Source organism: Ictidomys tridecemlineatus, chromosome 12 (assembly GCF_052094955.1).
Source record: "Ictidomys tridecemlineatus isolate mIctTri1 chromosome 12, mIctTri1.hap1, whole genome shotgun sequence".
NCBI lineage: Eukaryota > Metazoa > Chordata > Mammalia > Rodentia > Sciuridae > Ictidomys > Ictidomys tridecemlineatus.
The window spans coordinates 82793397-82816078 of NC_135488.1; the positions used below are offsets into that span (position 1 = coordinate 82793397).

A 22682-nucleotide genomic window follows, 5' to 3' on the forward strand; every position below is an offset into this window, starting at 1 on the left:
GAGGAGAGTAGTAACTAGAAAAGGGCATGAGTAAGGCTTCAGGAATTATGATTTTTTTTTTCCAAGGCATACCTTACACAGAGAAATCTCTCTCTCTCTCTCACACTCACACACACACACACACACACACACACACACACACACACACACACATCACTTTTAAATCTAGGTGCAGTGTATTTAACTTATAAAAATTCACTGGGATGTGCACTAGCAATTTGTATGTTTTTCTCTAAGTATGTCACACTATAATAAGAAGCTAAGATATACCTGTTAGGGCAAATAAAAACTTGAGAATTACCTAAAAATAAAAGTGATCTTATAGTGAATACATATGCTTTACCAACTATCACAATTGAGCAATTTCCATGTACCAGACACCATTTGTGGTACTTTCTTCCTCTTATCCCACTGAAGCCTTCAACAGCCCAACAATTCTGATTTATCAAAGAGGAGAACTAAGGCTCCCAGCAGTTAGACCATCTGCTAGGCTAGAAAAGGAAGAGCCAGAATTTGGGGCCCCATATGCCTGTTTGAGAAGTTGGCTTCTTTTTCCTATATCACACTGCCTCCCACTGGCTCAAAGCATGCTTACAAGACCCTAAAAGGCACGTGTTCTCCTCACTTTAGAGAGGCAAGAAGGGAAGACTAGAGTGTTTATCAGACCAGCCCATAGCTGGTCGAAGGTACAGTGGGAAAAACATGAGCTCTGAGGTGAGGGAGTTCTGCCACTTTTATATAGCTATTCTGGTTAATATTTACTTAATTTCTTTTGAGTCTTACTTTCCTTACATTAAAAAAAAGGAAAAAACCCAAAATTAATTTTTAAGGTATTCTACATTTTACTGTGTCTGAGGAACTTTGTTTTTTATTATTTTTTTAACTTTTTTTAATTAGTTGCTCAAAACATTACAATGATCTTGACATATCATACATTTGATTCAAGTGAGGTATGAATTCTTTTTTTTCCCACGTGTACAGATTGCAGTATCACATTGGTTTTATAGCTACGGAAACTTTATTAAAAATCACTTTGTGGATGAAATTTTTAGTCCTAATACCTTAACACATTAATGTTGAAGCGATAAGTGATATGTGTTTCTTATTAAAGTAAGGTCAGGATTGACAAAATGTTGTCTTGGTAAATTTATTTGTACTCTCTTTAAAACCAAGTTTTTCCAGAACTAAAAGCCAGCTGCTGACGTGAATAAATCTTTGAAAATAGCTATACTGATTTCAGTTTGTACCAGTTTCTGAAAGATATAGTACCTCTCATTCCCACTTGCCCCCAAATTCAACTGACCAACTAAATACTAGAAATTTCCCATTCTTGCTCAGTGAAGAAATGAAAATAATTTACTGAGTCTCCAGGCCCCCCCACCCCATTGTTACCTTAGTATTTCACACACTTAAATCTAGCACCTTAAGAATTAATCATCATGGCCAAAGTATGTTAATATCATTCTAGTGCCAAATGAAACACCAACTGAACTAAGAAGACTTTTTTAGAATATCAACAGATTATTCAACAAATTATACCTATGGCCCTTTTTAGTATGTATAGAAAATTTTATAGATTAAATGTTTACTAATGTAGTTTTTTTGAATCAGTCAGCACCCTATATGCCTTAAAAACCTTCTCCAGAGGATCTAGCATTTCTGCTCTTTAACAATTTCCATCATTTTCCAGGTGCCATACCTGTTGTGCAAGGCCTTCTCGACTTTCAGTAGAGCTGAGAAGGACCCGGCGGTTTGCCAGTGCTTCCTCATAAGGCACAGACTCCAAGAGGGGCTATGGGAAAAGCACCATAAGAATAAATAAATAAATAAATAAATAAAAATTAAAAGAAAAATATTGCATCATCTTCCCCCTGGATCCTACATGCACAAATAAGAATGCTGGATAATAGGGTATGATAATAAGTTCAGATGTACAACAACATAGATTATTTCCTTCAATGCATGTGAAAAGAATACATTTGTATTTAAAAAAGACAATAATGAATAGTGTAAGTTAGTGTATCTTATACCAACTATAAGATACACTAACTTACACTATATGGACTTGCACCAAAATACAGATCAACAACAGAACAGAAAATCCAGAGACAGACAAAAGCATACATAAAAATCTACTATGTGACAAACACTACATTTCTAGTTCAATGGATAAAGAACTACATAAATGGTGCAAGGACACCATGTAATTATCTAGAAAAAGAACTAAGATCTTTTTCACATCTTGTACCAGAATAAATTCTAGATGAAAGATCTAAAAATTTAGATGACAAAAAAATTGGGAGAATATTTCCATAACTTTTGCAAAGTACCCTAACTGAGAATGACCACCAAAAAGATCTGATATTAACATTCATTCATTCATTCATTCATTCATTCATTCATTCATTTATTTAGGTGGAGGGTGGTACTGGGAGTTGAAAGCAGGGCCTTGCACTAGCATGTAAAGCATGTGTTCTTCTACTGGGCTATAGACTTCTCAACCCAAATTCTTAACATAAAGAAGTTCTTTCAACCTTAGTTAAAAATATATTTTTTTAAATGTGTAAAAAGCTTGGACAGAGAATTTACAGAATAAATACAAATGACAATTATGAGAGGACATTCAACTTCATAAATAAGCAAAGATACACAAATCAAAATAACAGTAAGAAACCCTTCCTCTGAGATTGATAGATATTAATTGTATGGGTTAAATTCACATGACTATAAGCTGTAAATAAATAACTTTCCTGAAGTATAGTCTAAGAAAGGTGCCAAAATTTGAAACATTAACAAACTTTCAATCAGCAATTCCACTTTGGAGAATCAATCATAAAGATATAACTAAAACAATTAGATAAATATGGGGAGAGAGATTGACTTATACATTATACAGAGTATCAACACTGAAGGGAAATTTGGCAGTAACCATTAAAACTTAAAATGTGCAAACCACATGGCTCAAAACATTCAGTATTCCACACATGTGTCCAAGGAGATACTTAAAAGGCTAGCCACTGCAGTATTACTGAGACAATAAAAATAATTAGAATCAACCTTAATGCCTGCCAATTAAGGGAAACTTAATGAACCATGGAATATTCATCTTATAAAATTCTATACTGTATTCAAAAGGAATGTAGCAGGCATCACATATAATGACATAAATGGCTAAAATATATTTTAAATGCACAACAAATTTTGCATTATGTTTAAAAAGAAGGAACTAATAAAAAGAAAGAATTCTATATATTGTTACACACCAAACTGATATATAAAGGTGCTTCTGGATAGAAACTGGAATTAGGGATATTACCTGTAATGTTCTAATTTAATATAAGAATGTATTTGTCTATTTTGTAATTAAATATTAAAGACAGTTCAGTGGTCGAGCACTTGCCTACCATGGCAAGAAACTGGGTTCAACCCCCAGCACTGTATTAAAATTTTTTTTAAATAAAAGGAAAATAAAAATTTTAAAGAAACAGAGAAAATAATAAATGCAAAGTTGCACATACAAGAACCCATTGCAGCACTGCACATAACAGTGAAAAATAGGCTATAACCTACATATTCATATGCAATAAAATGGTCAAATTATTACATTAATGACTGAAATATTACACAGGTGTTAAAATGATGATAGTAATTTACATTACAGATATCTATTTTTGATGTACATATGAACATATTCACAATATAGTAAGAGAAAAAAATTCTAAAACAGCAGATGCAGCTAGATACACTTTGCTATTTATAGCACATGTGGGTACATACATCCATGTGTGCATCCATGTTAATTTTTTTTTTTTTTACACAGAGGTATATTCTAACAAAGTGAAGAGTAACTAGCTATATTTGTGTGGTGGATTTGGGGAGATCATAATTTTCTTCTTAACATAATACTATATCTTCCAATTTTTTTTTTTTTGGAAATGACAATGTATCATCACTACTTAGAAAAAATTATAAACATTTAATTTTTCTCTGATTCTACAAGTTTAAGATAGACTTTTGACATCTGGTATTTATTGCTTGCCAGGTTACCTCACTCTAGGCATTCTAGCTGGCACTAGGGACACAAGTCCAACATGACCTGTGCTTACCAAGTAAGGTTTGGGTCTCTGCCACCTTTTCTTCAAAGATCTATTCTAACACCACCAACCACGTAACACCCCAAAATTTTGTAAAATTTAAATAATATAGCCAGGTGTAGTGGTGCATGCCTATAATTTCAGCAACTCGGGAGGCTGTGGCAGGAGGCCAACATCAGGCACCCCTGGTTAAATTCCCAGTACAAAAAAAAAAAAAAAAAAAAAAAAGATCTAAATAATATGGACTGTAGAAAAAATCTACGACCATTCTCTGAAATGATTCCTAATATTTTCCTTCATTTAAATGTTAAAAGCAGCTCACAAACCTTTCTCAAAGCCTTCATATAGGCAGCAGCTTTTTTCTTGTACTGTAGCATACATTCCGCTGAAAGAGGACTAATGAATCTATTTGACGCCTTAGGCCCGTAGCTCAGTGAAGCAATGAAGTAGTCCACATTGTTGCTGAAGAAAGATGCAATCTAAACAAAGTGTGACAAGAAGATAAATTTTGTTTTCCAACAATAATCTAGAATTTATAACTAATAGCTTTCAGAGCAGTTTAAAGATGCTGAGAATGGAAATGAAATTCCAAAACCTGCTCGGCAGCCCATATTTATTTATTGTGAGAACAACTCCTGGACAATGATAGATAATAAAGAGAATATAGCTACAAATATTCAGAACTGACTTCTGACATGTCCTATTCTAGATAATTTCTATTCTTATTGAAAACCAAGACTCATTCTGATGTATTCTGTAGGTGACATTTATGAGCTGTTTATCTCAGTAATTTCTACACTGATTTCAAAATATCCACATTTGGGTTTATTCATTTCATTTGCATTTTAACTAAATATTTCACATTCTTACAGAAGACAAGATATAGCACCTTGAATATGTACTCTCTACCTAAATTTAATTTGTAAATCTCAATTTATAAATTATAAAAGAAGAAAGAGTAAAAATCCAGTAGATTCTTATCATTTACAGATCCAACAAATTGTTAAATCTATATAAACAGCCTCAAAGAGCCATAACTTTAATTTTGCTGAGCCATGATTGAATCTACAGTGCTGTATGAAATGGTATTACAAATAAAAACATCTGGCTAACTGTCCTAGCCAGAAAAATCAGTCTTGGAGACATTAAAGAATACCCTGTCTTGATTAATCTGAAAAAAATGGCTTGTGAATAGAGTATATTACCTTGGTTAAAAACTACTCTAAGTCAGGCATGGTGACTCACACCTGGAATTCCAGGGGTACAGGAGGGTAAGGCAGGAATATCATGAGTTCAAAGCCAGTCTCACCATCCATGAGGCACTTAGCAACTCAGTGAGACCCTGTCTCTAAAAAAATACAAATAGGGGTGGGGATGTGGCTCAGGGTTGAATGCCCCTGAGTTCAATCTCCAATAACCACCTCCCTACCAAAAAACCTACTCTAAAATTAAGCAATTAATCACTATTGTCTGAGGGTATATTTTTCATTAATATTTTGTTATGTCAAATAAATGGGTATTCCAATATTTTTAATTGTAGATGGACATAATACCTTCATCTTATTCATTTTTATGTGGTCCTGAGGATCAAACCCACTGCCTCACATACACCAGGCAAGTGCTCTACCACTGAGCTACACCCCCAGCCTCCAGAAATCTTGAGCTATATTCCCTGTGAATGCAGGGACACACCCCAACACCTAAATTTAAGTCATGTTAGTATACCGTAAGGTAAATTTTCTTTCTTCTAATATTTTTCCATTTTCCAAACTTTCTTTAATATATATATGCTATTCCTTCCTATTGTGTTTATTATTACAAACTATAAAATTTAGTTTAATCAAACCATATTTGCTTATTATTAGGATTTCACCAACTAACACCCGTTCAAATAGTAATGGTTAAAAAACATTTATAAAAACTCTAGAGCAAAGATCAGATACATACTTTCACCTGAAACAACATTTTAAGGTTTCAGGAAGAGCAAAGTTAAAATAAACTGTGAAATATGCAGGTATTTAATATTTCAGTGTTTTTATAAAAGACAACAAATGCAGAGATGCCTATAAAATCTCAACTTTTTCCAGAATTTTTAATTCAATCAAAGTTGTCCTCAGTAAGCTTCTGGCATGCTGTAAAATGAAGGAGATAAAAGAAAGCAGTAGGGATGGTCCTATGGCTCAGGAATCTTTGGCACAAACATGTGAATTGACTGAACCTAAAGATAACACTTCTTAATTATCGCCCTAAGCTTCAGTCGAAATTCAGGAAAAGTGACACTGAATGTCTAACATGACCTACAATCATTTTGGATTGATTTAAACCACTTCAAGAAAAATCTCTTATTATTAGGATCAACCTGTCAGAAAAAAACAATGATGTATAAATACAGATATAGAGATGAGAACTTCCTTTAGAAATTATGTTGAGCTGCTGAAATAAATGGGCTAAGTTAGTTCTGAATAGTCTTTTGGTTTTATATACATGGTAAGGTCTCCAATGTGGAGAGCCACCCTGAAAAACTACACCTTCAAGTCCTGAAGCAGGAGGCTTTGACCAATCTCTATATTCAAGGTGATTGGGCATTGACCCAGTTCGGATAGCAAGGCAGGTCGTCAGGTGTAGGCGTACCCCTGAGGTTGTTACACTCACCTGCTCCCTTGTAATCCTACCCCTTCTGCCCTTTTATGGATAGAACTTTCTAAGATCAGTGCCCCCCCACAATAAAAGCTGAGTTCCAAACGTGCTCTCTCTCTCTCTCTCATCAGCCTCTCATGACTTTCTCTTGCTCTCCCTTTTGGGGAGCCTAAGGCCGAGAGCCTGGGGAAGCCGTCCTGAAGCTTGTGTAAAGGTAAACTGTGTCTATGTTTTAATTTGCTCCACCACAAATTCACACAAGCGACCTTAGTTCAGCTGCCCATGCTGGTTGGGGGCCTTACTCCAAGACATTTTGTCAAAGATATTGATGACAGCATGACTCTGAAAATATGAATTCTGAAGAAATTACAATATCCACAATCATAAGATTTTTAAAGAAACTGCAATTTATAATAATAATTAAGTACTTAATGACACAAACAATCATAACCTAATATTAAGGGTTCAATGAAAGATACATATTGAAGCTGCTTCAAAGGAATTTTTAAGATACAAAAGCACCACTGTCACAACTGTTACCAAATACTATGAGAGAAGACCCTATCTCAAAATAAAAAATAAAATGGGCTTGAGCTGGGGCTCAGTGGTAAATACCTAGTACCAAGGGGTGGTTGTAGTACGAGGGGAAAAAAAAAAAAGCCAAATATTAATAAAGGTTGTATTGGGTGACTTTTTTGCTTTCTCTGAATGTTTCCATTGCTTTATGTAACAGACTCCTGAAGAACCTATATTGAGACTATGCAGAATCTTCAAATCATTCAACCTTGCATTGACATGACCAGTAATCTACTCACTCACCACAAATACCAAACAATCACTGCCATATTATTTTAAACATTGAGTAGATAATTCAACCTGAAGAAAGCTGAAAATGTTTTTAAATAAATATGGGGGAGGGAGAAGGAAAAAGGAACAACTATATTTTACAAAAAAAAAAAGTTTAAATTTTTACAGGTAAATTTTCCTATGTAATTAAAAAAAATTTATAATTGTCAACATAAGCCAGAAAATAATTACCTTTCCTGCTCCATTTGTTAATGCCACTACTGATGACAGGATACAGTCATTCGTTGTTATCAGCTTCTGTGTTGCTGTTGGAAGTTCATGCTCTATTGTAGCTTTTTGACTATAATGTTTAGAAATATCTATAAAAGCAATCAAATGAAAACTCATTACTATCTATACACAAGTTCACATATAGATAACCAGCCCACTCACTACTCTTACAAATTTATAAAGTAAGTTTGACAAAGAATGGTCCCAAGTATCATGATTGTGCTGAATATTATCAAGTAGGCCACAAATTCAGGAGAAAGAAGGGAGAAATAAGTGTTTCTTAACACCACTTTGGCTGTCTTGACTACAGTCACCAGCCGGTCAGTCTGATTGTTAATAATTTGAGGACTAGCCTTATTCTAGCATTGGGCAAATGATCCTGACCAGGATTTACCACTTAGAAACCACTGTTTTGAAAGTCTAACAGGCACTAACAAGAAATTATCTTATAATTATATAAGCAACCCTGAGGCTAGAACAGCCAACATAGGCATGATGTCCCATAATCCATACTGGGCCTTAGGTAATTTGCTGATACACACACTAGCAATAAGAAATGCCTGCACAGCCAAATAAGGATTGGATACTCCAATGTCTGCTTCATGTGCTATTACTTCCAGTCCAATAATATTACAACAAAGGTCTGTGGCTAAAAAGTACAGAAAAAGGCTAAGAGAAATTGCAGTAAGACTGGTCAAAGAGATAAGTTTTGGAGTTTTTCTGGGTCTCTGAAATATATAATGATTTTGCCCTGGAAATAAGGGGAAATGGGAGGATTATTATGACAACATTGATTTATAATGAAGGGTGATTACATTTTTAAGTAATAAATATTTACAATACAGTTTTCACTGAATTTCTTAGACTTCTTCAAAGAACACTATCATTACCTCAAAGCTAAAAATAAACCATAAAACACGAAAATTTACTGTTATAGAAACTATGTACGCAAAGAATTTCATTTATTCAAAATCAAAAATTTAGTTGATTTTACATTATGCATAATTAAAAAAAGAAATGAGACTATTTGGAAAGAAATGGTATTAAAGACTTAACCTAATACTTTCATATTTTCATACAAAATTACTATATTCTATGAAAGATTATTTTCACTAAAATTTTAAAACTAAGGAACTGTTTAATCAATAAATATGTATTATTTATACAGTCTACATACCTATATACATCTTTAAGTATAGTTTCATCTTTTAGTATAGTTTCAGTTTTGAGAAAACTTCTTAATAGTCTCTGTATACACTTCAGTCCGTTTCCTTCTTATTAACATCTTACTTACTATATGAAAGTTGTTACAGTAAGGGAACTAACCAATAGGTACATTACTATTATGTTCAATAAATATATTTTTTAAATACTTTTTTAGTTGTCAATGGACCTTTATTTATTTATACATGGTGCTGAGAATCAAACCCAGAGCCTCAACATGCTAGGCAAGCGCTCTACCACTGAGCTACAACCCCAGTCCATATTTTTTAAAATAAATGATAGTCTCTATATATTTTGTAAGGTTTCCAAGTACAGAAGAATTCAGTTAAAATAGTGAAATTTATTTGTATACTGAATATGCTAACACCTAAACAGACATTTTCTTGTTACACACAGTTTTATTCAATATTTTTCTGGAAGTATACAATGTTATAATACAAGTTGGTTAGCAGGCAATCTTGGTTTGTTAATAGGTAATTGAGGTACTTTTCTTTTATTAGACCTTTATAGTTATAGATAGTTTGAGATACTTATGAAAGAGGTACAATACTAAACAATGCTATTGGAGTTTGACTATAATTCTCCCAATCCGATTGTTTACTCATTGTTTGATCCAAATATTTTAGCCATTTAGGGTGTCCCTTGATGTTAAATTTTAGCTCCAAAAAGTACAAAGGAATCACATGACCAAGACCATGTATTTATTTTTTCCTCTTATGTTTTCTATGAATCTACTTGCTTTGGATGTCTCTGAGACCAAAAAATCAAATCATTCTCATATAGAATGTCACTTGTGGGCTGGGGATGTGGCTCAAGCGGTAGCACGCTCGCCTGGCATGCGTGCAGCCCGGGTTCAATCCTCAGCACCACATACCAACAAAGATGTTGTGTCCGCCGAGAACTAAAAAATAATAAATATTAAAAAAATTCTCTCTCTCTCTCTCTCTCTCTCTCTCTCTCTCTCTCTCTCTCCTTTCAAAAAAAATTAAAAGCTTCTGTTTTAAAAAATATATATATATAGGGGCTGGGGATGTGGCTCAAGCAGTAGCGCGCTCGCCTAGCATGCGTGCGGCCCGGGTTCGATCCTCAGCACCACATACCAACAAAGATGTTGTGTCCGCCGAGAACTAAGAAAAAATAAATAAATGTTAAAATTCTCTCTCTCTCTCTCTCTCTCTGTCCCCCTCTCTCACTCTCTCTTTAAAAAAAAAAAAAAAAATATATATATATATATATATAGAATGTCACTTGTTAAAAATTAGTTCCTATAATTCTTTGTGGTGAAAACATTTTTGATTGGTAATAAAAATTGTGAAAATTGATTTATTTTATGAATAAATGAATCATTTAAGAGTAAATTGCTTATTTTATGAAAAAAATTAGTTTATTCCCATTTTAATTCTATGTAAGATAAACACTTTTATAACTCCCTCCCTATCTTTGTTTTTATACTGAGAACAATCTATTAACCCACCTCCTCATCTTCCCCTCTTACTTCCAAATTTGATTAAGCAATAATTTGGGGGAAAGCAGGAAGGGCAGAAGTTGGAAATAAGAGTTCTCTTATAAAGATTCTTCTGTTAATGGTCTCAGATTTCATGAAAGATATGCAACAGTCTTCCAAACTAGATATGAAAACAGATTTGAACTGTGAATCTAGCAACATGGCTCTAAACCTACTTGTCAACATTCAAGTTTCCCAACATTCTTTCTTTATATTATGTTCATCTTCAAGGAAAGAAACACATGTGACATAAAGGAATAAGGAGGTTTCTGACCATCCCATATTTTCCATCAGCTCACATCAAACAATAATAGTAGCACACTTTGATACTTGGCATCTTCTCTATCTTATATAAGGTATGAACAAAAGTATTAGAGAACTTTGTTGGTTGATAAATTAAAATAGCAACATAAGAAAAGTCAAGATTTTTTTATGTAAATGAAATGTTAAGATCCCTTTCAATTAGGCAGCTATCATCCACTGCTCTAGTATCTCCTATTTAGAAATTCTGAAGAAACTGCTAGCAGGAACAAATGATAATATTCCTTTGGAAATTTAAAAACCAAGAAACCTGGAGTCATAGAGGTACCTGTGGTTTCAAAGGCCTAGAACTCAGTTTAAAGAAAAGTTCTGGAGCCAGGCACAATGGTGTGGGCCTGTAATCCCACTAACTCAGGAGGCTGAAGCAGGGGGATCATGAATTCAAAGCCAGCTTCAGCAACTTAATGAGGCCCTAAAGACTTAGTGATAACCTGTCTCAAAATAAAACATTAAAAAAAAAAAAAAACAGGCTGGGGATGTGGTACACGTTGGTTATTCAATCCTGGGTTCAAACCAGGGTACCAAAAAAAAAAAAAAGTTCTGGAATGACCACTAAAGCTAAGTCCCAGCTCCTCAAACCAAAATTTGCATAGGAAAAAACAGTACCTGTTTATTATGTTTTCTACAGATCAGATTAAGTTCTGCAAGTTTAGGATTGACTACTGTGAAGTGCCACCGAAACTACCAATGATCAATCAAGCAATGATTCCTGAAACTAGGGGATACCTCTAGAGATACACTGACTTTCAAAGTTCCCAAGGAAGTCCCATTCTCTAGATGATGGCAAAATGCTGCTTGGTAATGCTGCTGGGATGAAGAATGAATCTCAGTGCCATAGATGTTTAACAATCTGTAAGAGGGTACCAAGCATATCCCTCTTACACATGCTATATACAATAGCTTTAAGTTTTTAAAATTACTGTTTGTGAAAGGAGTTACTAATTGTTAACTAAACATCACAATAAATCATTTGGGCACCTGGGTTACTTCTAATAGTACTTAATAATCCCTCCTGCTTGTTCTCCTTCCCCGACCCCAAGTTTCTAAAAGGAAAAGAAAGGAGTAAAGAAATCTAGAAGCAACACAGAACTACTGATTGGTCAAGTCTTAAAATCACATACAAAGAATCATATGAAATACTTTAAAAAGTTACACTCTGCCTACCAACATAGTATATTCTTAAGAACACAAAAGAAATAAATTGACCAAGGTTTAAAAACATCTTCATTTCTTAAAGCTATGCTGAATGAGACAGGAATTAGGCATTTTAAACATCAAAATGCACAGATGTATTCTTTCTTGAACTTTAACCTTAGTTTTTTCAATTCTTTCATGCTTGGGCTCTAACAAGCGTAAAATACTTTGTTAAATGCCTCTGAAATAGCATGTCTTGTTTGGTAAAATCCATCTACCTGCATTTAGTAGGGGTAATGTCTTTCTGGCTAATGTACAGTGCACAGGGATTTCTATTCAGCACTTTGTTTACCTTCAGAAATGAAGCAGATGGGAAAAGCAGAAGGCAATAGCTGTGCACTTTTATGTAAGCCAAATGCTGCTAAGCCTTTTATCTAGGATCTCTAACCCTTGGCAGTATTTGTTTAAATCTCATTCAGACAGATCTGAGAAGTGGGATGAAGGTTTTAAGCTTATTTAAGTTCTTTTTCAAGGCTTACCTTTCATGACATCATGAAATCCATGCAGAGCAACACCAACATTTGTTAAGACAGAACTATAGTTTGTCCGAAGGAGTCCATCTGGTTCTGTACCTAGGAAACCAAAATCACAAACTTAAGCATTTTCCTATCCACCATCTCCCTCTATTTGGAAGAAGAAACAGTGTAAAGATTACCCGTAATGTGTTGGAAACAATGGTCCTTAAAAACCTTAACAGACATGTTCATACATAATGGTGATAAATAAACACAGGAACATTTTAACTGGTTTGGATTTCTCATGTCCACAAACATTTTTAAGAACCAAAAATTAAATTTTCTAAGCCGGAATATGTCTTAAGAGTCTGTGAATTTTCATCTTGTTACTACATAACATGTTTCTCGTTTTTTTTCATTCCCCACACATTATTTTTTGCTGAATATCACTAAAACATTATTATTCAAACATCATGGAGTTCTACTTCAGGCATAATAGCATGAGGGGCTCTCTGGATCGGCTCCCCACAAAACTGGTGATGACTACAAAAAAGCAATTATTCAAAGTTTCAGGAAATGGTTCTAAGGACACATAACAAATGAAGAAACACTCAAGAAAATTTGTAACAACTCAGCAAGAATAGCAAGAGTCCATGGTATTTAAAACAAGACATATTGCTTCCCTTCCCTTACCAGCTCCTGGAGGTTAAGAAACACCATCTCAACCTCAAGTTCAGCCAAGCACACAGCACTCCAATTCTTCTAACTCCTGCTCAGGGGCCGGAGAGCTCATCGTGTCTCCAGCTACCTGTTGCTAAGGCTGAGTTCTGGACAAATGCAGCCAAGAGGTGCGAAGTGTTCCCTTTCTGCCCAGCCCCTGCTCCAGAGATGAAGATTCCAGCTGAACATGGCACTGAGAACTGGGTCTCTCATCACCCTTGCCCCTGCTCAGCAACAGGATTTTCAAAGTTCCATCTTAATAATATTAAGTCTTCTGATCCACGAAGACTTAATGGCAGGCCAAGGAGTCCTGGTTTGCTGCTCTAACACTTCCACCAAGCTCTCAGAGAGAAGTGCAGCAACTGTCCCCAGCACCAGAACCATGGCTCAGAGACTTTTGCCTTGGGGAGAAGCAGTCCTGAAAATAAGAGCTTAAACCTCTTTTCAAAGGAGCTGACAGTATGTGGAGAAGTTCAAGCCTAAGGCTCTCAAAAACTGGAGCCTGTGGTAAAAGCACAGGGGCAACTTGTAGGTTCACTAGAAATTTAAGCTAAACTGTAGGCTGGCTTACCAGAGAAAACTAGAAGTATCAAGAAAAGCCCTCCTGGGATCAGAACAAATTTCAAACATTGACCTCAAAACCTCTACCTGCTAGTTATATGCTAGGTCTGTAACTACACACATAACTTTAAGATCAAATTTAATTGGATCATCCTGTTATCAATTTGTGCCCCAAGGCATTCTGGAAACACAAGAGTAATCAGCCAGGGTATAATTAGGAAGGAGACAGCGAAGGAGAGCCCTGCCAAAACCACTGTCATCCCAGATGACAGTGTGCATGTGCAAGGCTGAACCCTCTGAGAAGCAGCATCCAGGTATAAAACTTATGCTCTAAAAACAAGAAAGTGGTGTTTAAAGAAATTAAAGAAGATATATATAAATGGAAAAACATGCCATGTCCATGGATCACAAGACTTAATGCTGTTAAGATGGCAATATTCCCTGTAAGTTTTCTAGGACTACTGTTACAAAATACCACAAATGGGTGACTTAAAACAAGAGACATCTATTTTCTCAAAGTTCTGGAGGCCAGAAGTCCAAACTTAAAATGCTGGCAGGGCCATGCTATTACCAACAACTTCTAGGAGAATGCTTTCTTGCCTCTTCCAGATTCCACAGACCCCAGGTGTTCTTCAGCTGGTAGTAGGGCAACCACAATCCCTCCTCTGTCTTTATGCATCATTCTCCCTGAGGTCTCTGTCTCCAAATCTCCTTTCCCTTATAAGGATGCCAGTCGTTGTATTTGGGCTCTTCCAGTATTACCTTATCTTATTTGATTATACCTACAAACCCTATTTCCAAATAAAGTCATACACATATATACTTGGGGTTAGAACGTCACATATCTTTTTTGGGGATACAAGTCAACCCACTCTCCAAATTGATCCATAAATTTAATGCAATTCCCATCAGAATCCTAGCTGACTTTACTGTAGAAACTGACAAGCCAATACTAAAATTCACATGGAATTATCAGGGATCCTGCAAAACAGAACAATTTTGAAAAAGAAAAACAAAACAGGAGGACTCACACTTCCTGATCTCAAAAACCTACTACAAAGTAACAACCATCAAGACAGTGTGGTACTGGCATAGGAGACATATAAGGAACAATGAAATAGAATCAAGAATCCAGAAATAAACCCATACATCTATGGTCAACTGATTCTCAATAAAGGTACCAAGACCATTTAACAGGAAAAGGATTATCTTTTCAATAAGTGAAGGAGGGACAACTGGATACAACATGCAAAAGACGAAACTGGATCTTTACTTTGCATTACATATAAAAATTAACTCAAAATGGATCATAAACCTAAATGCAAGAGCTAAAACCATAAAACTCTTAGAATATAAGTCTTTATAACCTCAGATTTGACAATCAATTCTTATATATGACATCAAAACCATGAGCAACAAAAGAAAAATCAGATAAGGATTTCATCAAGATTAAAAAATTTTGCTCTTCAAAGGATACTATCAGGAAAGTGAAAAGACAATTCACAAAATAAAAGACAAATGTAGCAAATCATACATTTAATAAAGAACTTGTATCTAGAATATACATTTAAAAAAACTCTTATAATCAATAGTAAAAAGACAACCCAATTACAAAAGGGAAAGGGTCCAAATAGATCTTCCACCAAAGAAAACATACAAATGACCAATAAGCACATGAAAAGATTCTTGACATCATTAGCACAGAAATACAAAGTAAAACCACGATGACTTATTGTTTCACACCCACTAGGATGGCTAAACTCAAAAAGATAATAATAAGTGTTAGGGAGAATGTGGAGAATAGAACTCTCAAACATTGTTGGTAGGAATGCAAAAATTGTTGGTAAAGCACTTTGGAAAACAGTCTAGCAATTCCTTAAATAGTTAAACATAGTTATCATATGATACAATGCCATCCTATCAGCATACACACAAACAAAATGAAAAGATATGACCACATAAAACTCACACATGAATGTCTATTGCATCATTATTCATAATAGCCAAAGCAACTCAAATGTCCATTACCTAATGAATGGGTAAATAAAATATGTACATCCATACAAGGGAATGTTATTCTGCAATAAAAAGGAATAAAGTTCCAATGCCTGCTATAATTTGAATGAATCTTGTAAACACTATGCTAAATGAAAGAAAACAATCACAAAAGACCACATATTATATAATTCCATTGAAGACCACATACTATGATTGCATTAGTATGAAGTATCTAGATTAGGCAAATTTATGGACAGAAAGCAGATCAGTAATTGCTTAGAGCTAGGGAAATGAGGAATTGGAAAATATAAGGGTGAAAGCTAAAGAGGTAATGAAAGTTATCTAAAATTACCTACTCATGGTTCATACGTCTGTGAATATACTAAAAACTACTGAATTATACACTTTAAGTGGGTAAAATGTATAACATATCAGAAAGAAAGCTGTTTAAAAACAAACAAAAAATCAGATTACCAGGAAATTTATAGCATTCTGAAATACATTACTGAAAATAAAGTTCACTAAAATTACCTAAAAAGGCGTTTTTCAAATTAGGACCAAGAGAAACAAATGGTATCTTTACTACTAAAACTTCCCTGTGCTACCTGTTGGAAAGCTGCTACAAATTCTTATGACTTGCTCTTCTCCATTAAAAAGAGGAAGAGCAAAAAGGGGATGATATTTAATGCATGCTTTAATGCCTAATATTTTACATTCTTAATAATCCAAACATTACCTCCATTTTATAAATGGGAACACAGAGGCACACAGAGATAAAATGTTTTGTCCAGGAGGCCAGAGGATTTGAATTCCAGTTTTTCTAACTCTAGATCCTAGTCTCCTCTTATTCTATCAAGCTAAATCATCTCCCCTTTCCAGGTTATTGTGCTTTTAAGTCCTTCAGTTTGAACCATAAGTAATAAACACACTTACTTGGCAAGGCGAGAAGAGTGACATAAGTCTGCAACTTCTCAAACACAGCTGTCATCTTTTTCATGTCCTGAGACAGCTCTAGATTTCTGGCTTTTAATGCAGATGTGCAAAGAGAAGATTCACATTCTTCTTCTAAACTAGGAACGGGCAGATTTTTTAAAAATGAGCATCCTGAACAACTTTCAATTAGCTATTAGAAATCATCTAAGTTCTCTTAATGATCATATCCAAATAAAGATTTTTGTAGAAAGAGAAATTTGACCTTATGTTTACATGGCTCCTTTTCATGCACCATGATACACAAAATTGCTTGGTGCGAATGCCAATGGAGTAACAGAGGACTAAAGAGAAAAAAACCTAGCTGGGCATCGTGGCACATGCTTGTAATCCCAACAACTCAAGAGGCTAAGGCAGGAGGACTACAAGTTTGAGGCCAGCCTCCAATAAAAAGGGATTAGGATGTAGTTTAGTGCTTAAGAGCCCCTGGGTTCAATTCCCAGTATCAAAAAAATTTTTTAAAGAAAATATCAAGGCATATGCCTATCATCTTTCTAACCTGAAAGTAGTATAAAAGAATTAGAATTTTTTAAATGTTAAATATTTTAAATCCTTTATTACAGGGAGGAGAAAAAAAATATTGCATATACTGAATTCCTAAAGAGAATTAAACAAGAACCATTACTAATGCCACTGCCACTAGCTGAGAGTCTCACCAAGAAACCTTTTTTAATATATGTAGTAGTTTCAAAATCAAATTTACTTAGCATGCATAAAAATACACTTTGCCATCAACAAGGTGGTGCACACCTGTAATCCCAGCAGCTCAGGAGGCTGAGGCAGGAAGGTCGAAAGTTCACAGCCAGCCTCAGCAAGTTAGCAAGGACCTAAGCAACTTAGCGAGACCCTGTCTCAAAATAAAAAATAAAAAGGGCTGGGGAGTGGATCAGTGGTTAACCACCACCACCACCCCATTCAATACCCCTGTATCCCCCCCAAAAAAAGTAATCATGAAATAATATAGTAAGATAAAATTAAAATGTTTACTTCACATAATACTTTTGCAATGATTCTTAAACAGAATCTTATTAAACCCAAGCCAAATCAATAAGGTATATTCGATTTTAATTGTTTAACTTCCAGAGTTAATTTCCAAAAACTATTTTAACTGTAATGAACTATATAACATGTAAAGATCTGAATTAAATTATAATTCATAATTATTCATCTAAGTCATAATCCCCTAATTCCTAAAATTCCCCCAAATACATCATAGAATTTAATTACTGAAATACTTTGTTGGGTTATAATTAAGAAATAAAATATCTCTTAACATATGTTAATTTTTTTAAAATAGTAAAATGTTATATTTTCATTATCTGTAAGTAATTAATCGACACCTTCTAAACCTTATTTTGCTAAGAATAAGTATATTCTAGCCAGGCAGACGCCTGTAATCACAGCAGCTTGGGAGGCTAAATAAGGAAGATTGCCAGTTCAAAGCTAGCCTCAACAAGAGTGAGGTGATTAGCAACTCAGTGAGACCTGTCTCTAAATAAAATACAAAATAAGGATGGGGATGTGGCTAAGTGATTGAGTGTCCCTGAGTTCAATCCCCAGTACCAAAAAAAAAAGAATAAGCATATTCTTATTTCTTTTATGTTCAAGTACTATTTTTCATTTTAAAAAACATTTGTTTAAAGAAAGTGAAATCTTAGGATGAAATAGAAATCTTGGTGGTTTTAGACAAAAATTTAGATTAGTTTTACATAAAAAATAAAAATTTCTAAGCAGCATTATCAAATTCACACTTATATGTATTATTTTTTTCTTCCTTCCCGGAAATATTTAAGGTAGACCATTAAAGGTTCCTAAATGACACATCCTATGAGGGCTTGAGTGAAGTTTTCAATTTAGAACTTCATCAATAATAAAAACAAGAGAATACCATCTCAAAAATACCAAAAGATAATAGATCCATGTAGAAGTTAACTATTATAACTCCCTTCTCAATGTTTACAGCAAAGGGATAATCAAACCCCCAATATGAAATATTTCTTTCAATAAATGTGCCATTCACAATGACTGAAAATATTTCTCATAACATCATGTGGTTATAAGAGCAATCACAGTACAAAACTAATGAAAATAAAAATGTAGCTGATAACTACAATTCAGTTTTCTTAAATACAATTTTACGCTACTCAAGCATGGTTTTCCTGCTTAACAAAAGTCCAAATCAGCTGCAGTGCAGAAAAGTCCAGCAGATCACAAGAGGCACATGTTACTTTTGCATTAATTTCAGCACAAGTCAGGTTCCACCCACAGTTCCCTGGCCTCCAGAAGTACCTTTTTAATTGGTAAGGAAGAATCTTCCTAAGGAAACATATATAGGACGTTAGGTGCTCTGAAAATGTTTTCAATTTCACAGTTGTCTCCTGGAAAAGAAAAAATAATCTCAAAGTTAAAAGTGCAAATGGATAAAATGAAGTTCCCATTTCCAGAAGTAAAACAAGCAAGAAAATTACCAGGACAGTCACAGTATCCTCAGTAATACTTTCAAATAAATGAAGCATTCCTTCCTCAAGGGGGCGGACATAAGACGCATTTTCATGAAGGTATTGTGAGAACTAATAAAGAGGGAAGAAACTGTAAATTAATTTACTGGAAAATAACAAACATCAGCACATTTGTAAATGAACCCACTGAGTTGTAAACCTAAATGCTTTTTTTCAAGTTTTCTGGGAAATTTGGCTTTTACCCGGATGGTAATATCTCTACTACTCCCAAACCTCATCCCATTCCAAAATGAGAAAACAGAAAGGGGTGACACAATAAACAACCAGGCATGGGAGGAAATGGAGAGAAGATAGGGCAATACCAGCTCCAACAGGTGGCATTCCTCAAACACTTGCCTCTCCCAAGGCTGCCAGTTTGAAAAGGGAAAAAAAATAGTAAGATCTGAAAACCAATATATAGATTTTTGTGCTATGTGTCTCATTTTAAAAAAATAAAGCTTTTTAAAAATAGTTTATTATTTTTATTGTATATGATATTCAGGGTTAACAAATAACAGGAATGTAATTATTAAAAAGAGGACATAAAAATTTTTGTAATGATCACTGATATCTTATTATGGCTTAAAAGGACTGATTCATTATGAAGAACAGATTTCAAGAGCTATGATTGCAGCTCAGAATGGAGCATATGTTCAGCATGCACAACCCTGGGTTCAATCCCTGGCACACACAAAAAAAAAAATCAGAAGAAAACTCCCAGAGTTATTTTAATTTAGAAGCAAAAAGGTAACTTTAAGCTATAAAATATTTCAGATAAGTATTCCAAAATTGTTCCAATTTCAGTTTCTCAGTATAAAAATGTAAGGTCTCATTCTGCACAAACATGATTCAACTGACCCCACTGCAAAGTATACAGATGTATTGTCCTGGGCAACTCATTCAACCTCTCTGGGCTTCAATCTTTATAGCTGTAAAAAAAAGATGAACTCTAAGCTTACAGGTCTCAAGGACTACTTTATGATTCTACGAAGAAATATTGAAATATTTTGCTCATCTTTTAACAAATGGTTTCTGAATCTCCTTCAATTTTATAAACTTATTAGAAAAATCATAAAGGGCCTTTCATAGGCTAAAACACCAACATTTTACCTTTGAGAATATTGAGGAAATACATGAGTTCTTCAAAATAATGAAGTGTCCCAGAGAAACTAAGGTCAACACATTTGATTCTCACCCTGCATATAATATGGCAACACACTAAAATAGTAGGCAAAGAACCAATATAAAGTAGAAATTTTTTTTGGTATTATAGAAAGTATAACTTTCTATATGAAAATACAGAGTACTGTTTTTCCTTTGCAGGTCTTTTAAAAGTTGTTTCCCATAGTGATATTTAAAGATCATTTCAAAGACCCAAATTTAATTTTATGAATTTCAGTAGATTCATGGAGTCGGACCAAAATTGAAGAAAACCACCTTCTGAAGGCTCATATGTATAAGGCATAATGATGCTGATAAGAGCTAACCTTCACAGAGTTCTCATTATATGCCAGACTTTCTTCCTAGCACTTTACACTATCCCTCGACTTCCTTCCTGTGTGAGAGCTGGCCTTAAATATGGCCCCAATGATCCCCAGGTATTCTTGTATACCACCCTTCTCCCATTGTTTGGGAGTTAGTTTGTGTGATCAATACAATGTGGCAGAAGTGATGGTATGTGGCTACCAAGGCACTGTATAACAGGCAGGGTAGCCTCCACTTCGCTCTCTCTTGGATCATTCTCTCTGGGGGAAGTTAGCTGCCTTTTCATGAGGGCGCTCAAATAGTCCTGTGGAAAGGAGCATTTACTGAGAACCAGGCTGCCAGCCAACATTCAACGCCACTGAGTGAGGGAACCGCCTTAGAAATAAATCCTCCAAATCCAGTCAGATCTTTCGATGAATGCAACCCCAGTGAAACCTTATCAGAAATCTTAAGCCAGAGACCTTCCAACTAATTAGCTCCCAAATTTCTGACCCACAGCAACAGTGTGAGACAATAAGTATTTGTTGTTTGAAACTACTAAGTTTGGGGGCAATTTGTTATAGAGTAATACATAAGAAATACACTCATTCACATTTATTTTACCTTTTCAGTTAAATGAAATTTTGCAAGCCTAAATTCTGTTTTGGAATTAGCTAGGGAGAAAAAAAGGAAAGAAAGGAGCAAAATCAAGCAAGAAAAAAAAAAAGCATATATGGACTGAAGCAACATTCAAACCTCTTCCTATTCCATGTTAAAAACTCACAAACCCTGGGCTAGGGTTGTGGTTCAGTAGTAGAGCAGTTGCCTCGCATGTGTGAAGCACTGGGTTTGATTCTCAGCACCACATACAAATAAATGAATAAAATAAAGGTCTGTCAACAATTTAAAAAATATTTAAAAAAAAAAAAAAAAACCCTCACAAACCCTGAAAATGCCTTCTAGTTTGAACTGGATAAGCAGTTTCACTCCCGTTCCTCATCCCAAGAGGAAGAAAAAAACCTATGTACCATACAAGTTTGATTTTTTGTTTTTGTTTTTTGTGTTTGAGCATGACCAAGGATGAAGGTTACGCAGGGACCACAAATAGGAAGAGAGAAAAATGCAAGCAAATTAATCTTTCCAATAATAGAATGGGATATCTCGTATGTTACCCCTAGTCAAAAAGTTGCCGAGGCTTCAATTCTATTAATAAAGTGAAGGTCTATGCCTTAGTCTACCCTCAGGGACCCCCCAGGCCCTCTCTACTTTTTCTCTTTTCGATCTTACCTCCCATTCCTCCCTTCTATGAACACTGGCCAAGACTACTTGTTCATTTCTCCTCTATCTCTTCCCACTTCCTCCTTCCTGTTTCCTGATTTTGCTCCTGCAGTTCCCCTTTCTGGGGAACTATCCTATTTGAATCCAGTTCATTCTCTAAGATCCATTCAAATTCCTAAAGAATCTTTCCCAGAGGATACTACCCATGGCAATCTCCCTTGCTAAGGATATCAGATACCTTATTGGCCACATCCCTCATTCACGCACACTGAGGTCTTTCAAAAACTCCCCTAGTATTTCAATTCTTAAGAATCTCCATTTCTGCCATATATTGCCTTGAGAGTAAAGACAATGACTTGTGGTTTTTTTCCACATCCTCCTCAGTACTTGGCTCATGCACAGAATGTGGTCTGAAAATACACAGCTCCCTATTTGTTCTCTCAATATGTTCAGGGCAACAAAAAGCATTCTAAATTAAATTTACCTTCTGATTCAATGGTGATATAGTGTCTATGGCAGAATCAACAGGAAAAATCTGAATCCTCTGTTCTGTATAGGTGTGAAAGTTCAGAAGAGCTGTCACAAGATCTTGAACAAAAGCCAGGGCCTGCCCAGCAATATCTCGCATCTTCAGCTTTAAAATGAAAAGTGCACTCAGTTGAGGTCA

At 34.9% G+C, this 22682-nt stretch overlaps 1 protein-coding gene across 3 annotated transcripts in view; it reads right to left on the bottom strand.

Annotated features, from left to right (window-relative positions):
- Ppp1r21 (protein phosphatase 1 regulatory subunit 21) overlaps positions 1 to 22682 on the bottom strand; it is a 66186-nt gene that overhangs the window by 16953 nt on the left and 26551 nt on the right. For all 3 annotated transcript variants that reach the window (XM_021725826.3, XM_005324476.4, XM_040271001.2), the window contains 8 exons: positions 22500 to 22649; positions 19244 to 19345; positions 19065 to 19153; positions 16719 to 16855; positions 12531 to 12623; positions 7770 to 7897; positions 4421 to 4573; positions 1700 to 1792 (listed from right to left, as the gene is read on the bottom strand). In XM_021725826.3, coding sequence (XP_021581501.2) covers positions 1700 to 1792; positions 4421 to 4573; positions 7770 to 7897; positions 12531 to 12623; positions 16719 to 16855; positions 19065 to 19153; positions 19244 to 19345; positions 22500 to 22649 — 945 coding nt within the window. The remainder of the gene's footprint in view (positions 1 to 1699; positions 1793 to 4420; positions 4574 to 7769; positions 7898 to 12530; positions 12624 to 16718; positions 16856 to 19064; positions 19154 to 19243; positions 19346 to 22499; positions 22650 to 22682) is intronic.